This window comes from Lates calcarifer, linkage group LG21, assembly GCF_001640805.2.
Source record: "Lates calcarifer isolate ASB-BC8 linkage group LG21, TLL_Latcal_v3, whole genome shotgun sequence".
NCBI classification, from domain to species: domain Eukaryota; kingdom Metazoa; phylum Chordata; class Actinopteri; family Centropomidae; genus Lates; species Lates calcarifer.
In genome coordinates this window covers 14,248,462-14,272,606 of record NC_066853.1, presented here as the reverse complement: position 1 = coordinate 14,272,606, position 24,145 = coordinate 14,248,462, and the positions used below count along the sequence as shown (strand labels likewise).

The 24,145-nt window shown below is 40.2% G+C and overlaps 1 protein-coding gene and 1 pseudogene across 1 annotated transcript; one reads left to right on the top strand and one right to left on the bottom strand.

Annotated features, from left to right (window-relative positions):
- Positions 1-491: 491 nt before the first annotated feature.
- Positions 492-5,168, bottom strand: LOC108900902 (extracellular calcium-sensing receptor-like; annotated as a pseudogene).
- A 1,729-nt stretch (positions 5,169-6,897) lies between these two features.
- On the top strand, positions 6,898-22,518 carry LOC108900901 (uncharacterized). Its single transcript, XM_051065525.1, is given in 24 exon segments — positions 6,898-7,033; positions 7,244-7,401; positions 7,570-7,722; positions 7,809-8,009; positions 8,226-8,300; positions 8,302-8,403; positions 8,515-8,709; positions 8,830-8,960; positions 9,058-9,154; positions 9,275-9,398; positions 9,577-10,031; positions 10,034-10,051; positions 10,203-10,283; positions 10,420-10,750; positions 12,273-12,462; positions 17,417-17,683; positions 17,833-18,181; positions 18,662-18,958; positions 19,527-20,078; positions 20,198-20,209; positions 20,211-20,420; positions 21,293-21,416; positions 21,538-22,010; positions 22,096-22,518. Coding segments are annotated over 24 exon segments (5,154 nt in total).
- Positions 22,519-24,145: the final 1,627 nt, after the last annotated feature.

The following is a 24,145-nucleotide window of genomic DNA, read 5'->3' as shown; positions in this document are numbered from 1 at the left end:
TCACATTTATTTTGATATGATGATTCTTCTGATATCTTTTATTGGATACTAATCACAGATTGTCAATAAGAAACACAACTGTCAACTGTGTACCTGCTGTCAGAACACCTTAGGCTGAAGGTTGATGTATTTGTAGTCATTTCATTAAATCTTCGGTTGTAAGTCTGGGATCAGATGGTGGGGGAGACTGCTTGACAGAACTGGAAAACTTAAACCTGTAGTGAGTAGTAAGGTTAACCTGGGAATGTTTAGCTTATAGGTCACTGTCTGCAAGGCCCTCAACTTCCATCTTGTGAAGATTTTCTCTTGCATACCATGGAGGCCATGGATGTGGTGGTAAAAAAAACGCTAACATCAGGTTAATAGACCCCTCAGTTGTTTTGTTTTGCATCTTCTCAGGAGTAGATTATGTGTAAAATGAAAAACGTCTGAGCAGGTTGGTGCTGCCCTAAACTAAAATCAAAGATTGATAAAGCAAGTTGAGGTTGTTTTTATGACTTTGTAGTGCCTCGACCCATGATAGCTTTCTTTGTGTTTCTCTCTGGTCTCAGGAGGATTATGTAACACTTAGGTCCAAACAGCGCCACCAAGAGGCCAAAGCTAGGAGGCCAAGATGGCAAATACCTCCACTGCATCTGCATATTTACCTGGGGAATTGACATAAGCAGGGACAAATGCCACCCACACAGCACAGAAGATCAGCATGCTGAAAGTGATGAATTTGGCCTCATTAAAGTTGTCTGGAAGATTCCTTGCTAGAAATGCTAACAGGAAGCTGAGGATAGCCAATAAACCAATATAACCAAGTAACACTGCAAAACCAACTGTGGATCCTACAACACACTCATAAACTATCTTGTCATTGTGGTATTCAGTGTTTTTATAAGGAGCTGGTGAGGCAGAAACAATCCAAGCAATACAGATTGCTGCCTGAATGCATGTAAGAGCCAGAACTGTCCCTCTCTGTTGCACAGCACCAAACCACTTCAGACTGGCTCCATCCTCCTGGCTTGGAGGCTTTGAACACAGCCAAGAACCACCATGGTTTTCAACCAGGATACATGAGACACAAAGCACAAAGCTGATCCCAAATGCTGCATGTCTCAGTTGGCATGTCCACAGTCTGGGACGGCCGATAAACAACAGTGAACATAGGAAACAAAATTTGAGTGACACCAAGAGCAGAAAACTCAGTTCAGAATTGTTGGCACGCACCATGGGTGTGCTGCGATGATGGATGAAGATCCCTAGGACAATAGCACAGATAAATGTGCCCAGCAGTGAGGTTGTCGTCAAGCAGATACCCAGAGGCTCATGATAGGAGAGGAACTCTGTTTTCTTAGGAACACAGTGGTCACGCTGGGGACTGGACCAGAAATCGTCTGGACAACTGGTGCACTCCATGGAGTCTATGAAAAACAGGAGAATTGTTGAGACACAGTATATGATACTGCTCAAAAGTTTGGGATCGCTTGAAATCACTTGTTTCCAATTACTTGTAAATTAATCAGATGATTTTTAAAGAATGAGCTACATTTTTGCATAGAGGCCTATTATAAGCAACTGTCAGTCCTCTGCATCAATCTCCTGGTATGGCTGCTATCAAGTTAATTATTTTATAAGGCTAATTGATTATTAGAAAACCCTTTTGCAATTGTGTTGCACAGCTGACAACCGTTGTACTAATAAGGGAGCAAAAAATCCAGTCCATCTTGTGGGAGATGCTCCTGAAATATCAGATTACCTTAAAAATTGACAGCTACAATGCCTAAGGTCTGCCAGGCTGTAATTGCTGCAAGGGGTGTTTTTTTAATTAATTTTTTTTTTTTATGAAGGCATAGTTTGAAGAGCACATTCATCATTTCCATTAAAATCATTTCTAACTCTGACAATGTCAGCATGTCCTGTTCATTTGCTATATTTCCTATTCAGAGTAATCTCATGTGTGTTTCCATGGAAAACAAGAAAATTTCCATGTGTTCTCAAACTTTTGAGCAGTACTATGTGTGTGTGTGTGTGTGTGTGTGTTAGTTGAATAACAGTAAATGAGGACCAACCTGTTTTATTGCTGATCTTTCCTTCAGAACAAGGGACACAGTCAAAACAACATTCAGGTTCCCCCTTCTTTCTGGCCATGCGGGTACCTGGAGGACAGCTCTCACTGCACACTGACTGTGGTGGCTGTGAGGAGAAAAATCATCAGTTATTATGTTGTCTTTTACAGAATATATCGAGTTATAAACAGGCCAAGCAATGGAATGGATTCAGAAAAAAGCAGAGGTCACCTTTTTGGATTCAAAGTTCCAGAAGATTTTGCCTTCATCAAGAGTAAGCACTTCACCCTCGAAAAACTGACTTCTTAATGTCACCCACAGTCTGAACTTTAGTTCTTCCATCAGGAAGCCACTGCCAGTTCATGATATCATAGATTGGTAGAGCATCACCATTATCATCAAATGACACCTGATCACCAAATGATGTGGTGAAGTTGACTCTTTGTAAATAATGTACAAGCTATAAATGAATGAGATAAGATAGCAAAATGCATAAAGGGTATGACAGACTATCAAAACGTGTGGTGATAAATCCTTTTTAATCCTTTGCTCATCATCTTGTCAAACTAATCAATTCACGTATTTGAAAAAATAAGTATTTAATGTTATGAATTTGATTAAAGCTGTTGCACACTTCCATATCTTCAAACCATGAATATATTCTGGTGCAGTATGATTTTAGCTTGGGTTTTGATGTCATCCATAATGATATGGTATTTGTATGGTTAATATGGGCTAATTTGCTGTGTGATGAGAACCTCTTTGACACTTCATTATGTAGTATAAGGCAAGCAAACGTAAAATAGGTGTGTAACTTGATATCACACCTGCCATGGCTCCAGTCTTTGCAAACTGGCACAGCTGTTCCCGCTGAAAGGCCCTCTCCCTGACTCACAGCTGCAGCATGTTATCGAGAGCATACGCCAGAGCATACACAGCCTTATACACATTATACTCTGGCCTGAACTCTGACACATTCAGCAACTCAGTCTCCACACTCTCTAGATCTTCCTGTCCAGTGCATAATGCTCGTCCAGCTTCCACCCAACCTGCTGGAGGTGGTGCAAATCTACATTGAAATGTGTGTTCCCAAAACTGATTAACCTGAAATATATTCAAAAGTACATATTAAAAACAATGGCAATATATATATCCTGCAATGGTAACACCAGATTGCAAGGTTAATCTCTCACCATGTTATTTCCATAGCTGTTGTTGTGGTGTAGGTCAGGACGTGTTTGTAACAGGAAGTCTCTGAGCCCTGGCATTTCTCCTTGACGGATGGCAATGGTCAGTGTTCCACCCAGGTACGGCATGAGGTCAGGGGGTCTGGAGCACAGCAAATGTTGTCCAGGCTTCACTGCCTATCCATTGTAGGCCCGTAACATTCTGCCTCACCACCTGTACATTATTATGTCAAATATTTGCATTTTAAAAACACATTTTTTGCAACAGGGAACTTACAAAACTCATCATAGTTACAAAGTATTGCAAAACAAAGCTCAAATTACACCTCAATTGCTCTCCTCATTTATTTTAAGCACCTCTTACCTCTTCCATGATGTGAATCACATGAGTCTCATGTGCAATTACGATGACCACACGAGCTGTTGATACTTTTATCAAATCCACAATCTTCCTAAATTTGGTTGGGTCGTTGCCCCATGGCAAAACCTCTACGTAGGCCAGACAACCTCCACTAGATGGACCCAGGTCAGATTGGAAGGATCGGGCAGCATGGAGTCCATAGTCATCATCACTGACCAGAAGGCCTACCCAAGTCCAGCCAAAGCGTTTTAGAATCTGAATCATAGCACGCACCTAATTGAACAGAGAATTATTTAAAATGCATATATGCTGGAAGATTTCCACACAGAAAATCAATCTATAAAGTTCTTTCAGTGGAAACTGTCATTCAGACACATCATCAAATCCATATAACTTCAGTAATGACATGTAAATTATTCTGATACATAAATCAGCTTCTTTCAGAAGACAGTTTAAGTACATAACACTCCTTGTTGCAGTAAATAATCTGCATTTAGGTTTGTTGATTTGCTTTTTTCATTTACCTGGAAAGTATCACTTGGGATTGTTCTAAAGAAGGATGGAAACCGCTGCCGATCACTCAGACAGGGACACGTTGCATAGTAACTCACCTGTGAGATACAGGTGTGTGTACATTTCTTTCAGTGTAGTTGACTTAGTCAACAAACTTTTAAACATTTAATTTGGGGTTTTCATTAGAAAAAAGGACACGTAAAATCATTTTCTGATGGCAAGTGGAGAAAAGCAGAAAATGAGAAACTTACAATGGGCAGTTTGTATAAACCTATCACACTGGACATGGCAATTGTAAATGTTGAGAATGAATCACCCACAATCCCCAGGACTGGAGGAGCCCCCACACATGTCTCATCCAAAAGAAACTGTTCCTCCTGACCACTGGCCATTGCACAATGAAGCACAGAGTGAAATTCCAAGTGCGGCACAGTTATCATACAAACTGTATCCCAGAGTCACATTAGGAAGCAGGTTGGAGTTTCTGTTTATCTCTTCTACAGCAAACGCCATGGTCTGGACCTGTCTGAACCCTGGAAGGTCAAAGCTAGCACAAAAAATGTTTAGCACAATGAATAACTAATGAGTGTGTATGTACAATGTACAAAATAGCAGAGCCTTTGTTAGTCATAAATCATCTATCCAGAAATCTTGTTTTAATATGTCAAAATTCTTCATCCCTGTCATGATCACTCACATTTCAACTGATTGAAAATTCTCAGCACAGCTCTATCATAATATTGTCTATGTCATACATTCCTGGCAGAATAAAGATAATCACCACTGTTTCCTGCTGTATGTGTGTCAAACTCACCCTTGGCAACTTGGTTGATTTGGTTCTGAGGTGAAGGAAAGCTCAGGGAAGAGAGATGTGTGGTGGACTTCAAAGAGCCCACCCAGAACCACATCTCCAGCCTTGTGCAAACCATTAAGATGAAACTTTCTCCTTAATTTACAAGACAAGGAAAGAGAAGAAAACAAAGGCAGTAAGAAAGAGGAAGAGAATAAAAACCAGATACACAGAAGCAGGTGTGTGTCAACAAAAGCCTTCATAACTGCCCTCCACCTTTCACCCCTTTTTCTAATGCTTTTGCACAGTCCAGCAAATTTATAAATCAGGACTATGTCATCACCCTCATCCATTTACGTCATTGTTTGATTAATCTTTTATACCACCCACTGTAGCACGTGAGGTATAGCCAGGGAGGGCCTAATACTCATCAAGAAGACAAAATGTCAGATTCAATATAATAGAATTGATAGAATAAGTAGAATAGATTTTTAAATAGTATTATATTATATCAAGTATGACTATTTTATTTTACGTTGGCCCAAGTATTTTTTTACATAAGTCAGTGACTGAATAATATTTATTTTTTTGACTGTCATTCTAGTCATACAGTTCCCTTCATAAACCAACTAAAACAACAATGCACAGGATCAGCCATGAGCATGTCCACTAGATGGTAGTAATTTAATGTGAAATTACTTGTGAAAATTTTCCTGTTTCCATTTAATTTTTCCTCTTTTATTTAATCTAAGAAACATCACATTGTTCACAATTTTAAAATGAAAATGTGATTGTTTGATAGCTTAGTTGAGATTATTTAGATTCCCGCGAACTGTTTATTCGTAGTTCTGGCACGTGACTGTGATACAGGAAATGGTTCCACATTCCTTTTTTTTCATCATCATTTCATCATTTATGCTCTCCATGGAGTTTTTCCAGTCTTTGCTTTACATAATACATTCATATTTCTGGAGGTAACTGCACAAAGTAGACTAACATTCAAAACCTAAAAATATCGCACCCTGATCATTCATTTCCTTTATGTTTTAATTATAATTCTGGGATAAAAAACCATATTCATTGTCTGAAAAAAACACACACACATAGAGAGGAGGTAAAAAAGCATGATTTTTTTCTTCTCTCTCTCTTTTTTTAGCAAGTCAGACACCAACAGACTTGAATATCAGATGTGCACATGGGTCTTGTCATCTCTGCTGCACCGCTGATCTGCACTGCCATGTTATGTGTGACGTAATGACTCACATGACCTATGAAAAAAGGAAAATATCACAGCTTTATATGGACTACTCATTTCAGAGACTGTGTTGGAGAAACACAGTCTCCTAGCTCACATACAGTCTTTATGGGGTCAGTATGTACACTGCATTCAACCTGGTGGGCACATCTCTGTGGCTACCTCTTTGGATATCATTTAGCCTTCTTTTTCTAGTATTTTCTGATGCTCCTAAAAATGCAAAGGAAACAATGGAACTAAATCTGGAGAGGGGTGTGTTGAATGAACAAGAAACTGTAACTGAGAGACTGAAGAGTTTGCAGTTACAGGGAGTGAGTGGTTTTGATTCTATACCTCAGTGTGTGAAACTGGTAGACAGTGAGTCTGTGGCCCTGCAGTCAGAAGGGGATATTGTGATTGGAGGGTTTTTCCCTCTGCATTATGTGGCCCCTAAGCCACAACACAGCTACTTTAGCAAACCTCAGCCCATGCCTTGCAGCGGGTGAGTTTGAGGACAGTGTTGATATCTGCTATATTTTCATTCTGATTTGTCTTTCTTAGCCCCACATCCAAATGTGTCAAATTTTTAGTGACAGAAATAATTCTCTCTTGCTGTGAACATATGTTGCCACTACACTGCTTACGTGTTCTGGTTTGCTTTTTGTTATTATTATTGATACTGTCTCATGATAAATTACGAAGAATGCATTCAGTTATATTCAATTTTCTCCAGCTTTGACCATAGAGCTTTCCGCTGGATGATGACCATGGTGTTTGCAGTGGAGGAAATTAACCGTGATTCAAGGCTGTTACCAGGTGTTAAACTGGGCTACCGGATCATGGACAGCTGTGACCATGTCCACACCAGCATGCAAGCTCTTTTTTCTTTAATCAGCTACTCAAACACTGTGACAACTCAGCTGAAGGAAATGGAAGAAATTCAAAGCAGATTAAATATAGCAAATGTAAAGGGTGCTGGAATGCAGGTGGTAAAGACAGTAGAAAAAACAAGAAAGAAAAGGATGCTGACTACAGTGAAAATTAGAGGTGCTGAGGGTGGCACAGTGATATCTCATAATCTTGAAAATAATGAAAATTACAAAGTAGAAAATGCAACAGAGGACAGGATGGAGAGAAGTGCACAATCCGACATTTTGCCCTCTTGTTTGGCTGGTTCTCCTGTGTCTGCTGTGATTGGTCTTGCGTCTTCTTCCCCTACAAGAGCTGTAGCTCACACTCTTGGTCCTTTCAACATCCCGCTGGTAAGAAGGGAAAGCGAGGGTATGATCATGTACAGCACTTTATTTTTAGTTTCCTTCCTTCTGCTACACGCTTTTCTAAGAAATCACACATCAGCATTTAAAAATGTTAAATAATGTTTTGTTATGTTCCATGTCAGTAAAGATAAAGTTAACTTTATCTCTTTATAGGTGAGTTATTTTGCCACATGTACCTGTCTTACTGACAAGCATACATACCCTTCATTCTTACGGACTGTGCCAAGTGATCTCTTTCAAGTTAAAGGCCTTGTACAGCTGGTCACTTTTTTAGGCTGGCTCTGGGTGGGAACAATAGGGACCACGGTGAGATATACAGTGCTTTTTAACCCCACCAATATTGAGTTAAACACAACAACATGATTTACAAAATTTTTCTCTATGTATTTCAGGATGATTACAGTCACTATGGCATCCAAGCGTTCTCTAGTCAGTTCAGACAGCAAGGTGGGTGTGTGGCATTTCATCTGACTATCCCCAAATCACCCACAGCTGCTGAGATACAAGAAATGGCAGACAGGCTGCAGAGTTCAACCACACAGGTCGTGGTGGTTTTTGCCACAGAGGGACAGCTGCTGGATCTGCTCTTAGAGGTTTCTCTGTTAATGTATATGAGCATAAAATATGATATATTATGCATTTAGGAATGTCAAAAAAAGGTCTGTGCTCATGGTAATCATCATCAAAATTTGTCATGTATGCCTTTCCAGCTGGCTCAAAGAAATGTGACAGGGATCCAGTGGGTAGCTAGTGAAGCCTGGGTGACCGCTAGCCTGCTGACCTCACCCAGATTCCACTCTCTTCTAGAGGGTACACTGGGCTTCGCCTTCCCCGGAGTCAGAATCCCCGGTTTGAAAGAGTTCCTGCTGAATGTTCGACCATCTTCCCACACCAGGAATGGAATTTGTTAACATGTTCTGGGAGGAGTTATTTGGCTGTAGGCTACAGTTTGGAGGAGACAGATCCAAAGAAAATGCAGCAGATATTGTAGGTAACTTCATGGGATTTGATACTTTTGGGTACAAACGAGACTCTCAAAACAATTCTGGTTCCTTAGTTGGGCCTATTGTAGGCACATTTAAAGGGTCTGCGGATAAGCCTGTCTGCACAGGTTCAGAGGATCTGAGTAACACAGAAAGCAGTTATACCGATGTATCCCAGGCAAGAATATCCTATAATGTGTACAAAGCTGTATATGCCATCGCTCATGCTCTGCACACTTTACTGAACTGTGATTCTGCAGAACTTAACATGGGAATGTGTGAGAAACATAAATCATTTACCTCTAGACAGGTAAGTTAAATGCTACATGACATGTAAATCAATGTTCATGTGATTATTTTATTTTAACTTTTTGTATAATTGTTGTTGTTGTTCCCTGCTCTTCGATTTTGTCTTCCTCCCCTCATTCAGTTGCTGGATCATCTGAAGACAGTAAATTTTACCAACCAGTTTGAGGAGAAGGTATATTTTGACTCCAACGGAGAGCCGGTCCCTCTGTATGACATCATTAACTGGCAGAAGAACAGCAAGGGTGAAATTAGGTGGAATTAAGATTTATTTATGCTTATTGTGATGGAAAACTGTCACCCATAGTGTTTGGCCTGACTGCGTTTTTACAGAATTTTATGCTGAGTTTAGGTTCATCAAAGTGGGAAGCTATGATGGGTCAACTCCACTGGGACAACAGCTGCAGTTGGAGCAAAGCACAATTGTATGGACAAAAGGACAGTCACAGGTGTCTTAAAATGAGTCCATTACAGGATATACAATCTTAAAAAAAATGCCTGGGCTACATGAATTGCTGTCATTTTTCTTCTTATTTACAATTCTACACCATTATCTGGTCTTTGTCCAGGTGCCTGTATCTCAGTGTAGTGCTCCATGCCCATCTGGCACCAGGCAGGCCAGACGTCCAGGAGAGCCTCAGTGTTGCTTTGACTGTTTGCCCTGTGCAGATGGAGAGATCAGCAACCAGACTGGTAGCCCCTGCATGTTTTCTTTATTCATATATCTAACAACCTCTGTAAGAAGCAGAAGGCCATTAAGACCACAGAAATGCTGCACAAATGGAAAGTCATCAAGGCATATTGTGTGGATGCAAACGGTTGAATCTGTGTCTGCTTACACAGCATGTGTTTACTCTATGTGTCCCTGAAGGTTCCACTGAGTGCACAAAGTGTCCTGAGTTTTACTGGTCAGACAAAGATAAGGTGAACTGCATCGCCGGGATAGAGGAATTTCTGTCTTTCTATGACACCATGGGTATCGTCCTGGTCGTGCTCACCCTACTGGGTGTTGTCCTGACAACAATCATCACCACTGTCTTTCACCGTTTCCGCTCTACACCCATTGTCAAGGCCAACAACTCAGAAATAAGTTTTTTACTTCTCCTGTCGCTCAAGCTCTGCTTCTTGTGTTCCCTGTTGTTCATTGGCCAGCCATCTGTGTGGACATGCAGGCTCCGCCAGGCAGCATTTGGGATCAGCTTTGTTCTCTGTCTGTCCTGCCTCCTTGTTAAGACCATTGTAGTTCTTTTGGCATTCCAGGCGAATATACCTGGTACCAGAGCTCTGAAGCTGTTTGGGCCCTCCCAGCAGAGATCTCTGATCCTCCTGCAGCCACAGCTCCTCAGGTGGGACAGTTATCAAACCAGAAGTAATTTTATCCTTGAGTTGTGACCATTTAAAACCATATATATATATATATATATATATAATATATATATATATATATATATCTTTTTGTTTGTTAAAGAACTGCCTGTCTTCTTATGTTGCCCTCAGGTTTGTCTCTGTGCTGGTTGGCTGTTGGCCGCACCTCCCTTCCCATTCAAGAACCCAACCTATCAAGCCTCAACTGGAAAAGTAAGGATGACATGCTTTCATGGCTTTAATATTTATTCCTGAAATCAGAAAAATATTAAAATAAAATGAGTCATTTCATATGCTTATTCAAATTGTACTATATGTATTGACTATATCTATTGTTGTATATAATTAGATTGTTGTGGAGTGTAAGGAGCCATGGCCTCCTGGATTTTACCTGGTCTTGGGCTATATTGGCCTACTGGCGTTCCTCTGCCTCCTCCTGGCATTCCTCGGACGCAAGCTACCTGATGCGTTCAATGAGGCAAAGCTCATCACCTTCAGCATGTTGATCTTCTGGGCCGTATGGATCTCTTTCATCCCAGCTTATGTAAGCTCTCCTGGCAAATTCACCGTGGCTGTGGAAATATTTGCGATACTAGCCTCCAGTTTTGGACTGTTACTATGTATTTTTGTGCCCAAATGTTACATAATTTTACTTCGGCCTGAAAGAAACATTAAGAAAGGCATGACTGGAAAATATCCCAGATGAACTTAAAATACATTTATGTTACAGGTTCTTATATTAAATGCCCATTAAGTTTGAATATTTTGATGTGAAACAAAATAAAATGTTATATGAGATGTGTTTCCATGTTTTGATATTAATAACATGCTTTGAATAGGGTCCTGACTTAAACTGTAAAAAAGATGACTAGAGAGAGTTTATTTCGTCCATTAGCTGTATCCATTTATCCATGAGGGTTGCAGGGAGGGGTAAAATTAAAGTAACAGTAAAGTAAGAGAAAAATCATCCCATTAGAGACCTTATTTAGTGCACTACATATTTGAAAATGGGGTATAATTGCCTGCTTTGATTCACTTATTGGACATGTAAGCCTCTTTTTTTCTGGGGCAATGAGTGGTACAGATATTGCACAGCAACTCTGAAAGCTTAGTGATTTGAAACTGCACCATAAGTTACCGTGGATGGGTCTTTGAATGCTTCACAACAACACAGTTACACCTTTAATAAAAGTCTGGTATGCCTGGGGTAGACATCACCAAAACTCTTGAGAATCTCAGAATGTTAACTTAAACACCTCATGCTGAATAGTTTGTCCTCCCACCCAACCAATAAGAATGGAAATAGCTGGTTGAAATAATTACATGCTTTCGGATTTATGTAATGTATCACCAGATCATGCATAAAACAGCCACAAGTTATTCTCACACATCATGACTACAATGATACTTTGACCCAAACATCAAGTCAGTGCACTGCAAGAGAAGTAGTCACATGTGCACAGATGTAGCACAGTAAGATAAGCAGAGCCTCAGAAGCTCAACTCTGAACATCTTTATTTCTTCAAAATATTCCTTAAAGTGATGAACTCCATGTAATTATACTTATTTATTTATTTATACACTGTATTACATCAGTTACATACAACTGTCACTGTCCAATCAATACAAATGTGAAAAACATCAAGATTTGTATGGATTATTTTTAAATAACATTGAACATTGAACCTATGGCATCTCACTTCCTTTCTTTCCCCATGAGGTGCTGTTTTGTATTCTTTTCTGGCTTCAGTAAAATAATATAACACTTTGGGGCAAATAGGCAGAACAGCAGGCCAAAGCTGGAAGCCAGAATGGCAAAGGACTCTACTGCATCTGCATAATTTCCAGGAGAGCTGATGTAAGCAGGAATGAATGCTAGCCATACAGCGCAGAAGATCAGCATGCTAAAAGTGATGAACTTGGCCTCGTTGAAATTGCCCGGCAACTTGCGGGCCAGAAAAGCCAGTACAAAGCACAGACAGGCCTGTAGACCAATGTATCCCAGAACGCACCAGAATGCCAGGCTAGAGCCCACGCTACACTCCAGTATGATCTTTGAGCGCTCATAATGTGTATTTCGTGATGGAAAAGGCGGAGCATCGATGAGCCAGGCTGCACAGATAACCACCTGAACCAGAGTACTACTGAAGATGATGGCCCTCTGCTGCTTGGGCCCCAGCCACTTCATGATGTTGTCCCCAGGTCTGGTAGCAGTGAAAGCAGCCAACACTACCAGAGTCTTCCCCAGAATGCAAGAGATGCAAAGTGAAAATGTGATGCTAAAGGCAGTGTGGCGCAGCATGCAGGACCAAGATGTTGGCTTTCCAATGAAAACCAGAGAACACAGGAAACACAGAGTCAGCGCAAACAGGATGAAGAAGCTGAGTTCAGAGTTATTTACACGGACGATGGCTGTCTTTCTGTGATAGAAGAAGACTCCAAAGATGGCTAGAGTGAGGCAGGCACCAAATACAGAGATCACTGTCAGGGCTATACCCAAGGAGTCATAGGTCAAGTACTCCACCTTCTTGAGGATGCAGGCTGTTCTGTCTTTGTTTGACCAGAAGTCCTCCGGACAAAATGTGCACTCTATTGAGTCTAAAGGGAAGAGTGTCAAGAAAAGAGTAGCTCATTTCAAATATTCAGTACTCAAATATTACCTGCATTTTTGTGATTTTTATTGCTGGGTTCAAGCTCACTTGTCTGATTGCTAATTTTGCCACTGTCACATGGTACACAGTCAAAGCAGCAGACAGGCTCCCCACGACGGACAGCCTTCCGGGACCCTGGAAGGCAGCTGGCACTGCACACAGACACCGGCACCTAAGGAACACAGAGATGATAATGGCGTTCAGCTCTACCTTGTTAAAATGAATGTGCTTATTATTTGATAAGTCTATCGACAGAGAAAAAGTCTATTTCGTTAATTGTCTAAAGTATTTATCAAGTAAAATGCCAACATTTGTTGGTTGCAGCTCCAAAAACATATGGATTTGCTGCCACCATTTTCTATTTTATTCCCAAGTAAGTTCTTGACAGTTATTGATCTGATTATTAATCCTAAATATAGGTGACTCTCTGATGGTTGAAAGGCTTAGCTATAATTTGCACACTGAGGAATGGGTAACTGTCCACAAGCTAATGAAGAATGTAAAGATCCAGTTTGTCCTGCCCACCTGACTTACCTCCACCTCAACCTACAGAACTTCAACAGTTGGCATCTGATGAAGGTAAAAACACAGTGTGAGCAGCTTGCCTCACTCTGATGCCCTGTCCACATTATCCTGTCCTCCTGGATCACCAGCTCCTCTCCATCAGGCTTGGTTCCATCAAACAACCCCACGTTGACAAATTCAATGTTCCCGCCTGTGCCTCTCTGCCAGTTGATGATATCGTAATATGGTACTGAGTCGCCCTTCAGGTCAAAGTCCACCTCCTCCCCTGCTATGTTAAATGTCACTTCCTGGAGGTAGTACTGGAGCTTGAAAACCAATAGATAACATGACATACCTCAAACAAGACTTTCAGTATAATACTGTAACAGTAAGAACACTGGATTATACCTGCCAAGGGTGTATGTTGTTGCTTTGAGCACATGAGTCGTTTTGAAAAGGCCCACTGCCAGGTTGACAGAGAAGGAGGTTGTGCAGGGAATGAGCAATTGCATATACAGCCTTATAGACATTATAGGCCACTCTAGGGCTGGATGTATTCATGTAGGCTGAATGCTGCTCCAATAGAGATTCCTGCCCTGAGCAGGGAGGCGCCTGGGAAATAGAGGTTGGAAAAGGACTGCAACCGTACAGAGCCTCCCACAGCTCCCCGACCAGAAGATTGTTGGGATACTTTGTAGGGTTTACTGTCTGCAGGTAGTCACTGAGTCTGGAGATATGACCTTTTCTGATGCCAAACCCAATAGTGCCGCCCAGATAGGGATAATACTCACTCCCTGTAAAAACGGATGCTGTGACCCAGGCCTCACTAGCCACCCACTGGATTCCAGTGATGTTCTGCATCATGTAGTCTCTCAAGAAAGGAGTCATCTCCCCCTCGGCTGAAAACACAACCACCACTTTTGCCAAAGAGCTACGCATCACCTTCACAGAGGGGCAGACGATGAAGGGGGAGAGGGTTTTACAAGTAATAGATAGATATAAGGAAGGCAAAAAGAAAATAGGATAAAGGTAAGTGATGATAAGCAAGTCTCTATACAATGAGCAGCCACAACATCAAAACCAGTAACTGATGTTAATGGTGCGGCTGATCAGTATGTGGAGGATTTTGTAATTTCTGCATCTGGCGACACCTAGTCATAGTATCAAAAAAGACATTTTGATAGACAACAATGCCTGCCAATACAAATTTCTCCTGTCTAATGTCAAAGTAACAAAAGAATCCACACATAGGGGCTTTAATGGCAATGATGTCTAATCAGCATCCACTATAAAAGGGGTCTTGAGGTAAAATAAAAACTCTTCAGTGCCTTTTGCTAAATTTTAATTCAGGGATTTCATATCTACCTGCATGATCTCCAGTGCCCTCTGGCGATTGTAGAGGAGAGGGATCATTTCTTGGTACGCGACACACACTCTGGTGCCCTGTAATTCTCTCATTAAACCTTGCACAGCAAAGCGGCCGTATTCATGGTCCCCACGCACCAGCCCCACCCAGGTCCAGTTAAAGCGCACTAACAGCTGTGCAATGGCCTTCACCTGGGTTCAGCAGAAAAGAGTGCCAACTCACTTGGTTTAAAAAACAAACTTTGGCACAGTTTTAATAATATGTTTTTATATATTCTTTGTTTGATTTTGTTCAGTGCTGCAAGCTAATATGAACTAAGACTTTACCTCTGTTTTGCTATTTAGTGGTAACAGGTAACATTTTCAAAAACATGTTCTTACTGCTACAGCACTGAAGGGTTATCAAACCCTTTTTTAATCTGAGGTCAGAATTTTACCTGATAGTCATCATTAGGAATTACTCTGAAGAAGGTAGGATATTTTCTTCTGTCAGTGAAACATGCACATGAAGAAAAGTAGCTGATCTGTGTAAAAATAGAGTAAGGTAAAACAAATCATAGAAAACATGTTTTTTGTTTTTTGGGGGGAGATTTCAGACATAAAAATCAATGTTACCATAGGGATTCTGAATGGCTGCAGGATTCTTGACACCACAATAGACTGAGCAGATCCAGATTCTCCGATCACAGCGAGGAGAGGAGAGGCACCACTGCACGTGGGAGAGTCATCCTCACTCAGGCCGTTCAACACGGACAGAGCAGCCCTCTGGCCAGTCAGTGGATATGCACATGAATCAAAAATTTTGTACCCAAGGGTGTAATTGGGCAATAGCTCTGAACTCTGGTTTATCTCATCGACTGCCAGCCTCATAGTCTGAGCCCAGCGGAAAGCCCTGGGATCAAATCTTCAGCCCAGCAGACACAGATACACATATCACAGACACATATCAAAGAAGTGATTATTTGAAGTTAGTCAGAATTGCACTTTTGCATTTATTTGGTGTGATTAAGTAACTGACTGGTTTCTTTGCTTTATCCATATTTTCCCATATTATCCTAGGGTAGGTTAGGAGATCACTGTATGTAAGAATATTTTCTAAACTATCATGAAGAAGAGTTGAAAAAATAGACATAATTTACCTGGAAACAGTACATTAAATACACCCACGATAATTTCCAATTCACATCTATTAAACTCACCCATTGCACTTCACTGGTGGTGGTTTGTAGGTGCAGTTAAGGTCTGGCATCTCCTGGTTATAATGAAGGGGAAAGATCCCCCCAACAACATAGTCACCCTTGGACACAAATGCTGGCTTAAAGCTGTTTTGAAGAGTGCACACTTCAGCCACAAATGGGGCTGGAGAGGTGAAGCTGGAAATTGGGGAATAAGTTGAAGTGAAGACACTGACAGAGTAAAGCAAGGGAAATAAAGCAAGTAGAGTCATAATGTTACACATCCTCAAAAAGCGAGAGGGAGAACAGAGAATTAGGTTAAGTTATATACACCTCCTCATTCTTGCATCTTATTAATGGCAAGGTGGATTTGGATTGGACATCACCAGTCTCGTCTAATTTACTATGCAAACTGAATGACAAAAAATGAATGATGTTACAGCACAATGCTATTGGAGATGCTATGCTATGCTATGTCCTCTGAAAGACATTTTTTGTCAAGGCTAGATTAGTTCCCAGTTTACTAGGTACAAACAGCAACAACTAATAATTAACTATTCTAATATTCCTTTATAATAATTTTCCACATCGGATGAAACTGTTTCGGAGAGGTGCTAATTCAACTTTTTGGAAGCTGTAGTTTGTAGTACTGTTAAACTGTATTGCTGAAGTATTTTTGAATAATGGGTATAATGATAATAAATCATTCACACAGCATTTATTGGATGTGCTTTACTTTAATATACCAGTTTATACACTCTGTTATAGAATAAAAAGAAGAGTAAAAAAGTTGGTAATGTTAACATTTGGCTAGCAAGTCAGATAAGGAAGTCAATCAAAAACTGGAAAACAAAAGTATCAGTGTCACACTGTGGTGTGCAGAAAACTCAATACAGCTGTCACGATGATTAGACATATGGACACACACATGCTTAGTGGTACAGTAGAGTCAGCAAGATAGTTATCAAAGCAGACCCAGCCTCACTCAAGCAGGAAATGCTTAACAAGAAAATATAAACCGCCAAAAAAGGTCACTCACACAATTTCTGTCCATTCCACTCATGTCCGATGAAATAAAGAAAGAATCTGAAGCTTTTTGTCTTTTTTTTCTTTACTTTTTGGAACTCTCTTCACTTTATGCACAGAAAGTGATTGTGTTGTGGGCTGTGAGCACTGTCAAACATAGGTGACCACACAACATTACAGTGACTGTACTCATCCAGTGTAGGACCAAAGCTGCTGTGCTGCTGAAGTATTTATTTTGTCACAAGGTCACTGCACATACTTAAGATCTACCATTCATTCTCATTAGGGATGCAAGACTGAAGCATTGTGACAATACATTGACAATTGACTTACAATGACTACAGTTTTACATTTTATTTAATAAAACTTCAATAAACTGAACAAACAAATGTAACAAACAACAGAAATATATGTCAGTAAGAAACACAATCATTTAATGTATACAGTATTCACCCTACCTGAGAACATAAGTTGATACTTTTAATGATGTAATCACTATTGTACCTAAGCTGTCCCCTCAGATTCATGTGTGCTAACTACAGTATATAAACCAGCTGTCCTGAAATATCATAATCATTTGCATGTGATCAGAGAGGGCAGCTACTCTCTTATATTCATCCATTAGAATATTTGACATCACTGAGCTGGAGTTTTCCTTCAAACCTAGGCCAAACATGGCATTGTGGGCTGCAAAGCTTATTATGTTTCTTTCTCTCTTTAGGGGCACACTTGGCTCAGCTGCTCTGGATAGCTGTGTTTTCTTGGGGGAAGAGGAGAAAAACAGTCTATACGAAGATGGAGATGTAGTTATAGGGGGCTTATTCCCTCTACACTACAGCCCTGAGTCTTCTCTTCCAACATACAAAACCAAACCAACTCTTACTATGTATAAGTTGTAAGTGATGATTTGAATGTATGTGATAGTAGATGACTTGTGTATCACGCAGAGATTTCATTTTATTGGATATAAATTTGGGGTATATCTATATGAATGTGAATATAGTTGTGCATTGTAATGAACTGCTTTTCAATTCTGTACAGTTTCAAATCTCGTGCCTTGAGGTGGATTCAGACCATGACTTTTGCAATCAAAGAGATCAACCAGCGCAGTGACCTCCTGCCACAGCTCAAGCTGGGTTACCACATCCGTGACAGCTGTGATGACATACCTGTGGCTCTGAGAGAACTGTTGCTGTTGGTAAATGGCCAACCAGAGAGAGGGTCAGGAGCTGATAGTATTAAAAAAGACAAAGATCTAGAAAGAAACAATGGTTCTAGCTTAGGCTGTGCTGCTGTACACAGGACTGTGTCCCCAGTTATCGTAGGAGATGCTAGCTCTGGGAGTTCTGTGGCTCTGCTAAGAAGCCTGGGTTCTTTCCATATCCCACTGGTGAGACTGCTTGACTGTCTAAGTACTTTTGTTGTAATAATTTATTATCATAGTTTCCTCATAATTATAAAGTATATGGTTGCAAACCCTAACCCTAACCTAGCTCCATTTCAGATTTTCAGATCAGTATTTTTTCAACAATCCATTTGTTTAAAAAAATTATTTTAAAAAAATATTTAAATTTATTTAGCTTGAGAAGTGTGAAAAAAATCATCTTTCAGTTCTTTTGGAAATGTAAATTTAAAAAAAAATGTAAGCACGTTGCATGGCTTTCACTGGACTATTGGTGTTGGTTGGACCTGAAAATGACAAAATTTCAATTTTTTAAAAAACTTTTCAAATGTCCATATTTTAAAATCAGAACTCAGCTGAGTTCTTAGCTTGCTAGACAGTCTTGTCTCCTTTTTCAAAAATTTGTTAAACAGCCTTTTCAGTGAGCCACAGTATGCACACAGTTAACTGTTTTTTGTTATATATTAGGTGAGCTATTTTGCATCCTGCAGCTGTCTGAGTGACCAAAGGGAATTCCCCACCTTCATGCGCACGATGCCTAGTGATGCCTTCCAGATCAGAGCCCTGGTCCAGCTGGTTACCTACTTTGGCTGGACCTGGGTGGGAGTCATTGGCGTGGACTCTGATTATGCTCGCTTTGCCATCCAGCTTTTCCTACAGGAGTCAGTGCAGTATGGTGTATGTGCTGCCTACACTCATCTCTATCCTGTAACTCTGAGTCAGCAGGCTCTAGATAAGCTTCTGGAATGTTATTCAGGTACCTCCGCGTCACTACAAACTTCTCATGCAAGGGGCTGACATACAGAGAGGTTGCAGTCAACATGACTTTAACAGAGAGATGTGACCTTAAATTCATACTACTTACTTCAAAATTATACTTTGTTTCATTGCTGGTATTAATGCTGTATTTACCTTTAAGAGCAGAAAACAAAATCAAATCAATTTAAGATTAGATAAACCAAACATGTAAATTCTTAAAGACTGAGGTACAGTTTTACTCACTGAAAATCTGTTCTTGTCTCAGAAACTCAGTGCTTTGGCTCTGATTGATGTAGAGCTGTAATGTTTCAATAAGTCATATTATCAGTAAGACTTTAATTTAGGCTTAGTAGTGGAGGACCAAGGTTAAATCATCACCTCTCTGACAGTTCCTGAATTTCATTTGAAGCATTTCAAGCTGATGCATTGGACTGCATTATCATATAACATGTCTGTATTATTGTTTGAACATGTATGAATATGAACCATACTTCATATAAGGTAGACAAAACACCATCACTTAATTAAAGGTCTTTAAACTGTGTAAATTTCATATTTCATTTTCACCTTTTAGATGGCATCCTCAAAGGTCATCATTAACTTTTGCAGTGAGTCAGAGATGCAGGGCATTCTCACAGAAATCAGACGTCGGAATATAACTGGCCTGCAGTGGATTGCCAGTGAGGCCTGGGCCACTGCCACATTGCTCTGGGAAAAGTTTGGAAATCTCCTGACTGGAACTCTAGGATTTGCCATCCAGAGAGCTGATGTGATTCCAGGGCTGGAGGAACATCTCACCAGTGTCAGACCCTCAGATATTCATAAATCTACTTTCTTAGCAGAATTTTGGGAAGAGACGTTTAACTGTCGATTGAACGGGTCAGTGAACAGCCACTTCCACGGGGTTGGCAACTACCTTGACAGATTGCCATGTAAAGGGACAGAGAGTTTAGATGATGTTTACTCTCCTTATTCTGATGTGACACAGCTACGAGTGTCCTATAACATCTACAAAGCTGTGTATCTGGTGGCCCATGCCTTGCAAGATATGAGTGACTGCAAAGGTGGAAAAGGTCCTTTTTCTAATGGCACCTGTGCAGATCCAAAACATTTTAAACCTTGGCAGGTGAGACTAGTTCTAGGTGAAATATTATAATATTATTTCTGAGTATGTTTTTTAAAAAGGAAAAATGTCAAATGCACCATAGTTTGTATTTAGATAACCTGCTTCTCTTCCTCCCTCAGCTCATCCACTACTATGAGGCGTGCTAATTTTTCTGCACAGGGGGCAAAAGTCAATTTTGATCAAAATGGTGACCCCATTGCTTATTATGATCTCTTGAACTGGCAGAGGAGTCCTGATGGCTCACTGCATTTAGTTAAAGTAGGTTTCTATGATGCCTCATCGCCTGCTGGATACAGCCTGGTCATAAATGACTCAGTGATTCAGTGGCCTGTCGGGAAGCAGGTGTGTTCTCTGCAAACAGGCTTAAGACCATGTTCCCCTCTTAGACTGTTGTATGTACTTTTGATAAACACATCAGCTTACATATTTGTTCTTATTAGTATACCTTACTGTTAAACAAGCAGAAAATGTAACCTTCAAATATAACCATCATCAATCTGATATAAATATTGTAAATATGAAAACCACAATATTATGATAACAATTTGCAGTTAAACATATTTCCTCCTTTGAGAGCTAAATTTGTGAATGCATAATACCTGAGGTGATCATACAGAAAGAAATTTGTAATTTAGCAATGTAATTTTTGCAGCTATCAGTGAAATGCAGCAAGTTATGTTTACTGGAGAAAATATAGACACATTTTATTGTGTTATCTTATTCTGTATTGTGATATTACAAGATTGGATGCGGTGGGGCTAGCTGGTTAGCATGCTAACTTTAGAAGAGGAAAAGAAACAATAGACTCAAAACGAGTTAATATTGGTGTTGCTTTCCACAGCTGCAGATAGCTCTTGGTGTTCCTTCTTGATTGATAAGTAAAGAGCTGTTGATGCTAATGTTGGCTATGTAGCACTAGCAAAAACGTACACAGAGAACCTTTAACTATACAGTTTTTGTCTGACAAAGGCAATAGCATTTCTTTGTTAATCATCTCCTGATTAAAAGATTTCACTCTTTGTGTAATGATTTTTATAGGACTGTTACACTAATACCTTGTTTTGTTTATTATGAATTATGTTCAGTTTTATCTGTTTGATCTTTCATCTAAAATAGAGGATACAGAGACCAGTACCGTGTTGTAGAGATGGAACTGTATACGTGATATTGATTGAAATTAGTGTCTTTCTGAGTGGCTGAACTTTGCCTCTCAGGCTTCCCGGTCTGTATGCAGTGATAGCTGTCCTCCAGGTTCCCGTGTTGCCAGGAGAAAGGGGGAACCCATCTGCTGTTTTGACTGTGTCCCCTGTGCTGAGGGAGAAGTTAGTAATGAGACTGGTGTGTTGTGCTCTGTCTTTTTATCATCCTTTCTCCTGTGTTATCTAAATATCAACTGGACTGCTTGTATCTAAATGTGGCCTCTCTAAACTAAAGAATTCTCTTTTCTCTCCCTCTTCAGATTCTTTAGAGTGCACCCGCTGCTCAGAGGACACGTGGCCCAATAGAGCCAGAGACCTCTGCATCCCAAAGACTATTGAGTACCTGTCTTATCATGAGTTAATGGGTATCATGCTGTGTGTTGTATCTGTACTCGGAGCTTGTATTTCCCTCTCCATCCTTGCCATATTCTTCATGTATAAAGATACACCACTGGTTCGGGCCAACAACATGGAACTGAGCTTCCTTCTCTTGGTGTTCCTTGCTGTCTGTTTCCTTGTTGGTCTATTGTTCATTGGTGAGCCTTCAGACTGGCTTTGCCGTATCAGGTATCCAACATTTGGGATCAGTGTTGCCCTCTGCATTTCATGCCTCCTGGCCAAGACAGCAGTGGTCCTAATGGCTTTCAGGTCCACATTGCCAGGAAGTAATATGATGAAGTGGTTTGGACCCAACCAGCAGAGAGCCAGTGTACTTTTCGGAACAGCTGTACAGGTAGAAAAACTCTCCAAACATCATTTATATATAATATCTTTTCATCTGTGTCAATTAAAATCCTGCTGTTTTTCCCTCTGTTCAGGTAATAATATGTCTTATCTGGCTGCTCACCAGCCCACCTCATGCCAACAGCAACACAGATTACCACAGTGCTACCATCATCATGGAGTGTGTTACTGGTTCAGAAGTTTGCTTCTGGTGTGTTCTTGGATACATTGGCATCCTGGCCTGCATGTGCTTCCTAATGGCTTTTCTGGCTCGAAAGCTCCCTGATAATTTTAATGAGGCAAAGTTCATTACCTTCAGCATGCTGATATTCTTTGCAGTGTGGATCACTTTTATCCCAGTTTATGTGAGCACAGCTGGAAAATACACAGTGGCTGTCCATATTTTTGCAATTTTAGCTTCAGCATTTGGACTTCTTTTCTGCATTTTTGCCCCAAAGTGCTATATCATAATTTTGAAACCAGAAAAAAACAGTAAGAAACACATGATGCAAAGGTGAAAATGACAGTACATGATGTGCTGATAAGGAAATTACATATATAGGACAATTATTTTAATGATATATATGATTCCAGAATAATTGTTAAATATTTAAGCTGGAAATACAATGAAGAAAAGCCATCAAAAAAGAAAAGAAAAAGAAAAAAGAAAAAAGAAAAAGAAATTCACCTTCTGAAATGTTATCACATACAATATTGAATAAAGGGGAAACCATACTATCCATGGTTAAAATAATTATTTCTTGGTATGTTATTTAAAGTTTAAAATGTATGAAAGTCATAGAAGCTATTATGACAAAAATCATTAGAGATATTGTTCAGTCCTTGGGATTACCAAAATCAACTGTGTGGAATATCATTAAGAAGAAAGAACCCATTGGTGAGCTCATTAATTGCAAAGGGACTGGCAGGCCAAGGAAGTCCTCCACTGCTTATGGCAGAGGAACTCTCACTATGATAGGAAAATCTGCAAATGTCTGTCCAACAGATCAGAAACAGTCTCCAGGAGGTTGGTGTGTATTTGTCAGAGACTACTATTTGTAGAAGACTTCATGAACAGAAATATGGAGGCTACACCACAAAAACAGAATGGCCAGATGACAGTCTGTGAAAAAGTACATAAAAGAGCTTGCAGAATTCTGTAAAAAGGACAGATGAGACCAATATTAACCTTTATCAGAGTGAAGGCAAGAACAAAATGTGGAGACAAATGTAACCGGGTGGTAACATATTCAATATATTTAAATTCACATGCATGACGTAAAACCACTGTGAGTGCATGTTCCGCTACAGCGGTATTGCCGTAGATGTTGACTTTGGACAGTAGGGGGTGTAGTTCCCCCATACGTCAGTGAGACTGCTGCGAGGTCAGGGGGCGCTAGAAAAATACAGGAAGAGAAGGTACTACGCACCATTTTGCTGGGAGTACTTACTGCTATTGACGGTGAGAGAATTTACGAATAATGCTATATGTTGTTTGAATATTTAGCGCAGTGTAACTTTACGTTAGTTCCTCTGTGTATGTTTTATGTATTGAAAATCCACATCTTATTTAATTGTCGGGTTTCGGATTGCTGTTGCTCGTGGAATGAACAACTTTACATGTGGGCCGCAAGAGCTCGTTGTACATGAGTTAGGTAGGAAATTGTTGATATTTCCTTGTTTGCTGTGTTGTATTTTTGGTTTTATTGTATTTAGTTGTAGAGACAATGTTTGTTTGCTCTGTAAAAATTAAGTGGCTTTAGAGTTCAATCTGTTAGCGCAAGCACTTTACAGTGACTTTTCCGCGGCAGTGTTGTGAAAGTATTCCTTTGTTTTCTCCATCCTAGAACGGGGCCAGAAGAGCAACCATCAGATTTAGAAAGGCAGTTAAAGAACCCCACATTGTATTTGAAGTTGTGTCTATAATTTATCCTGGCCTCACAAAAAAGAACTGCCAACAATCGAAAGCATATCACCTCATCTGTGGAACATGGTGGTGGGGATGTTCTAGTTTGGGCATGTATGGCTGCCACAGGTGCTGGTGCACCTGCTTTGATTAACTAGGTTACTGCTGAAGGTGTATAGGAACAACACAAAGAGAAGACTTAAAGGTACAAGCCCCCCCCAAGCAAGAGCAGAAGATGG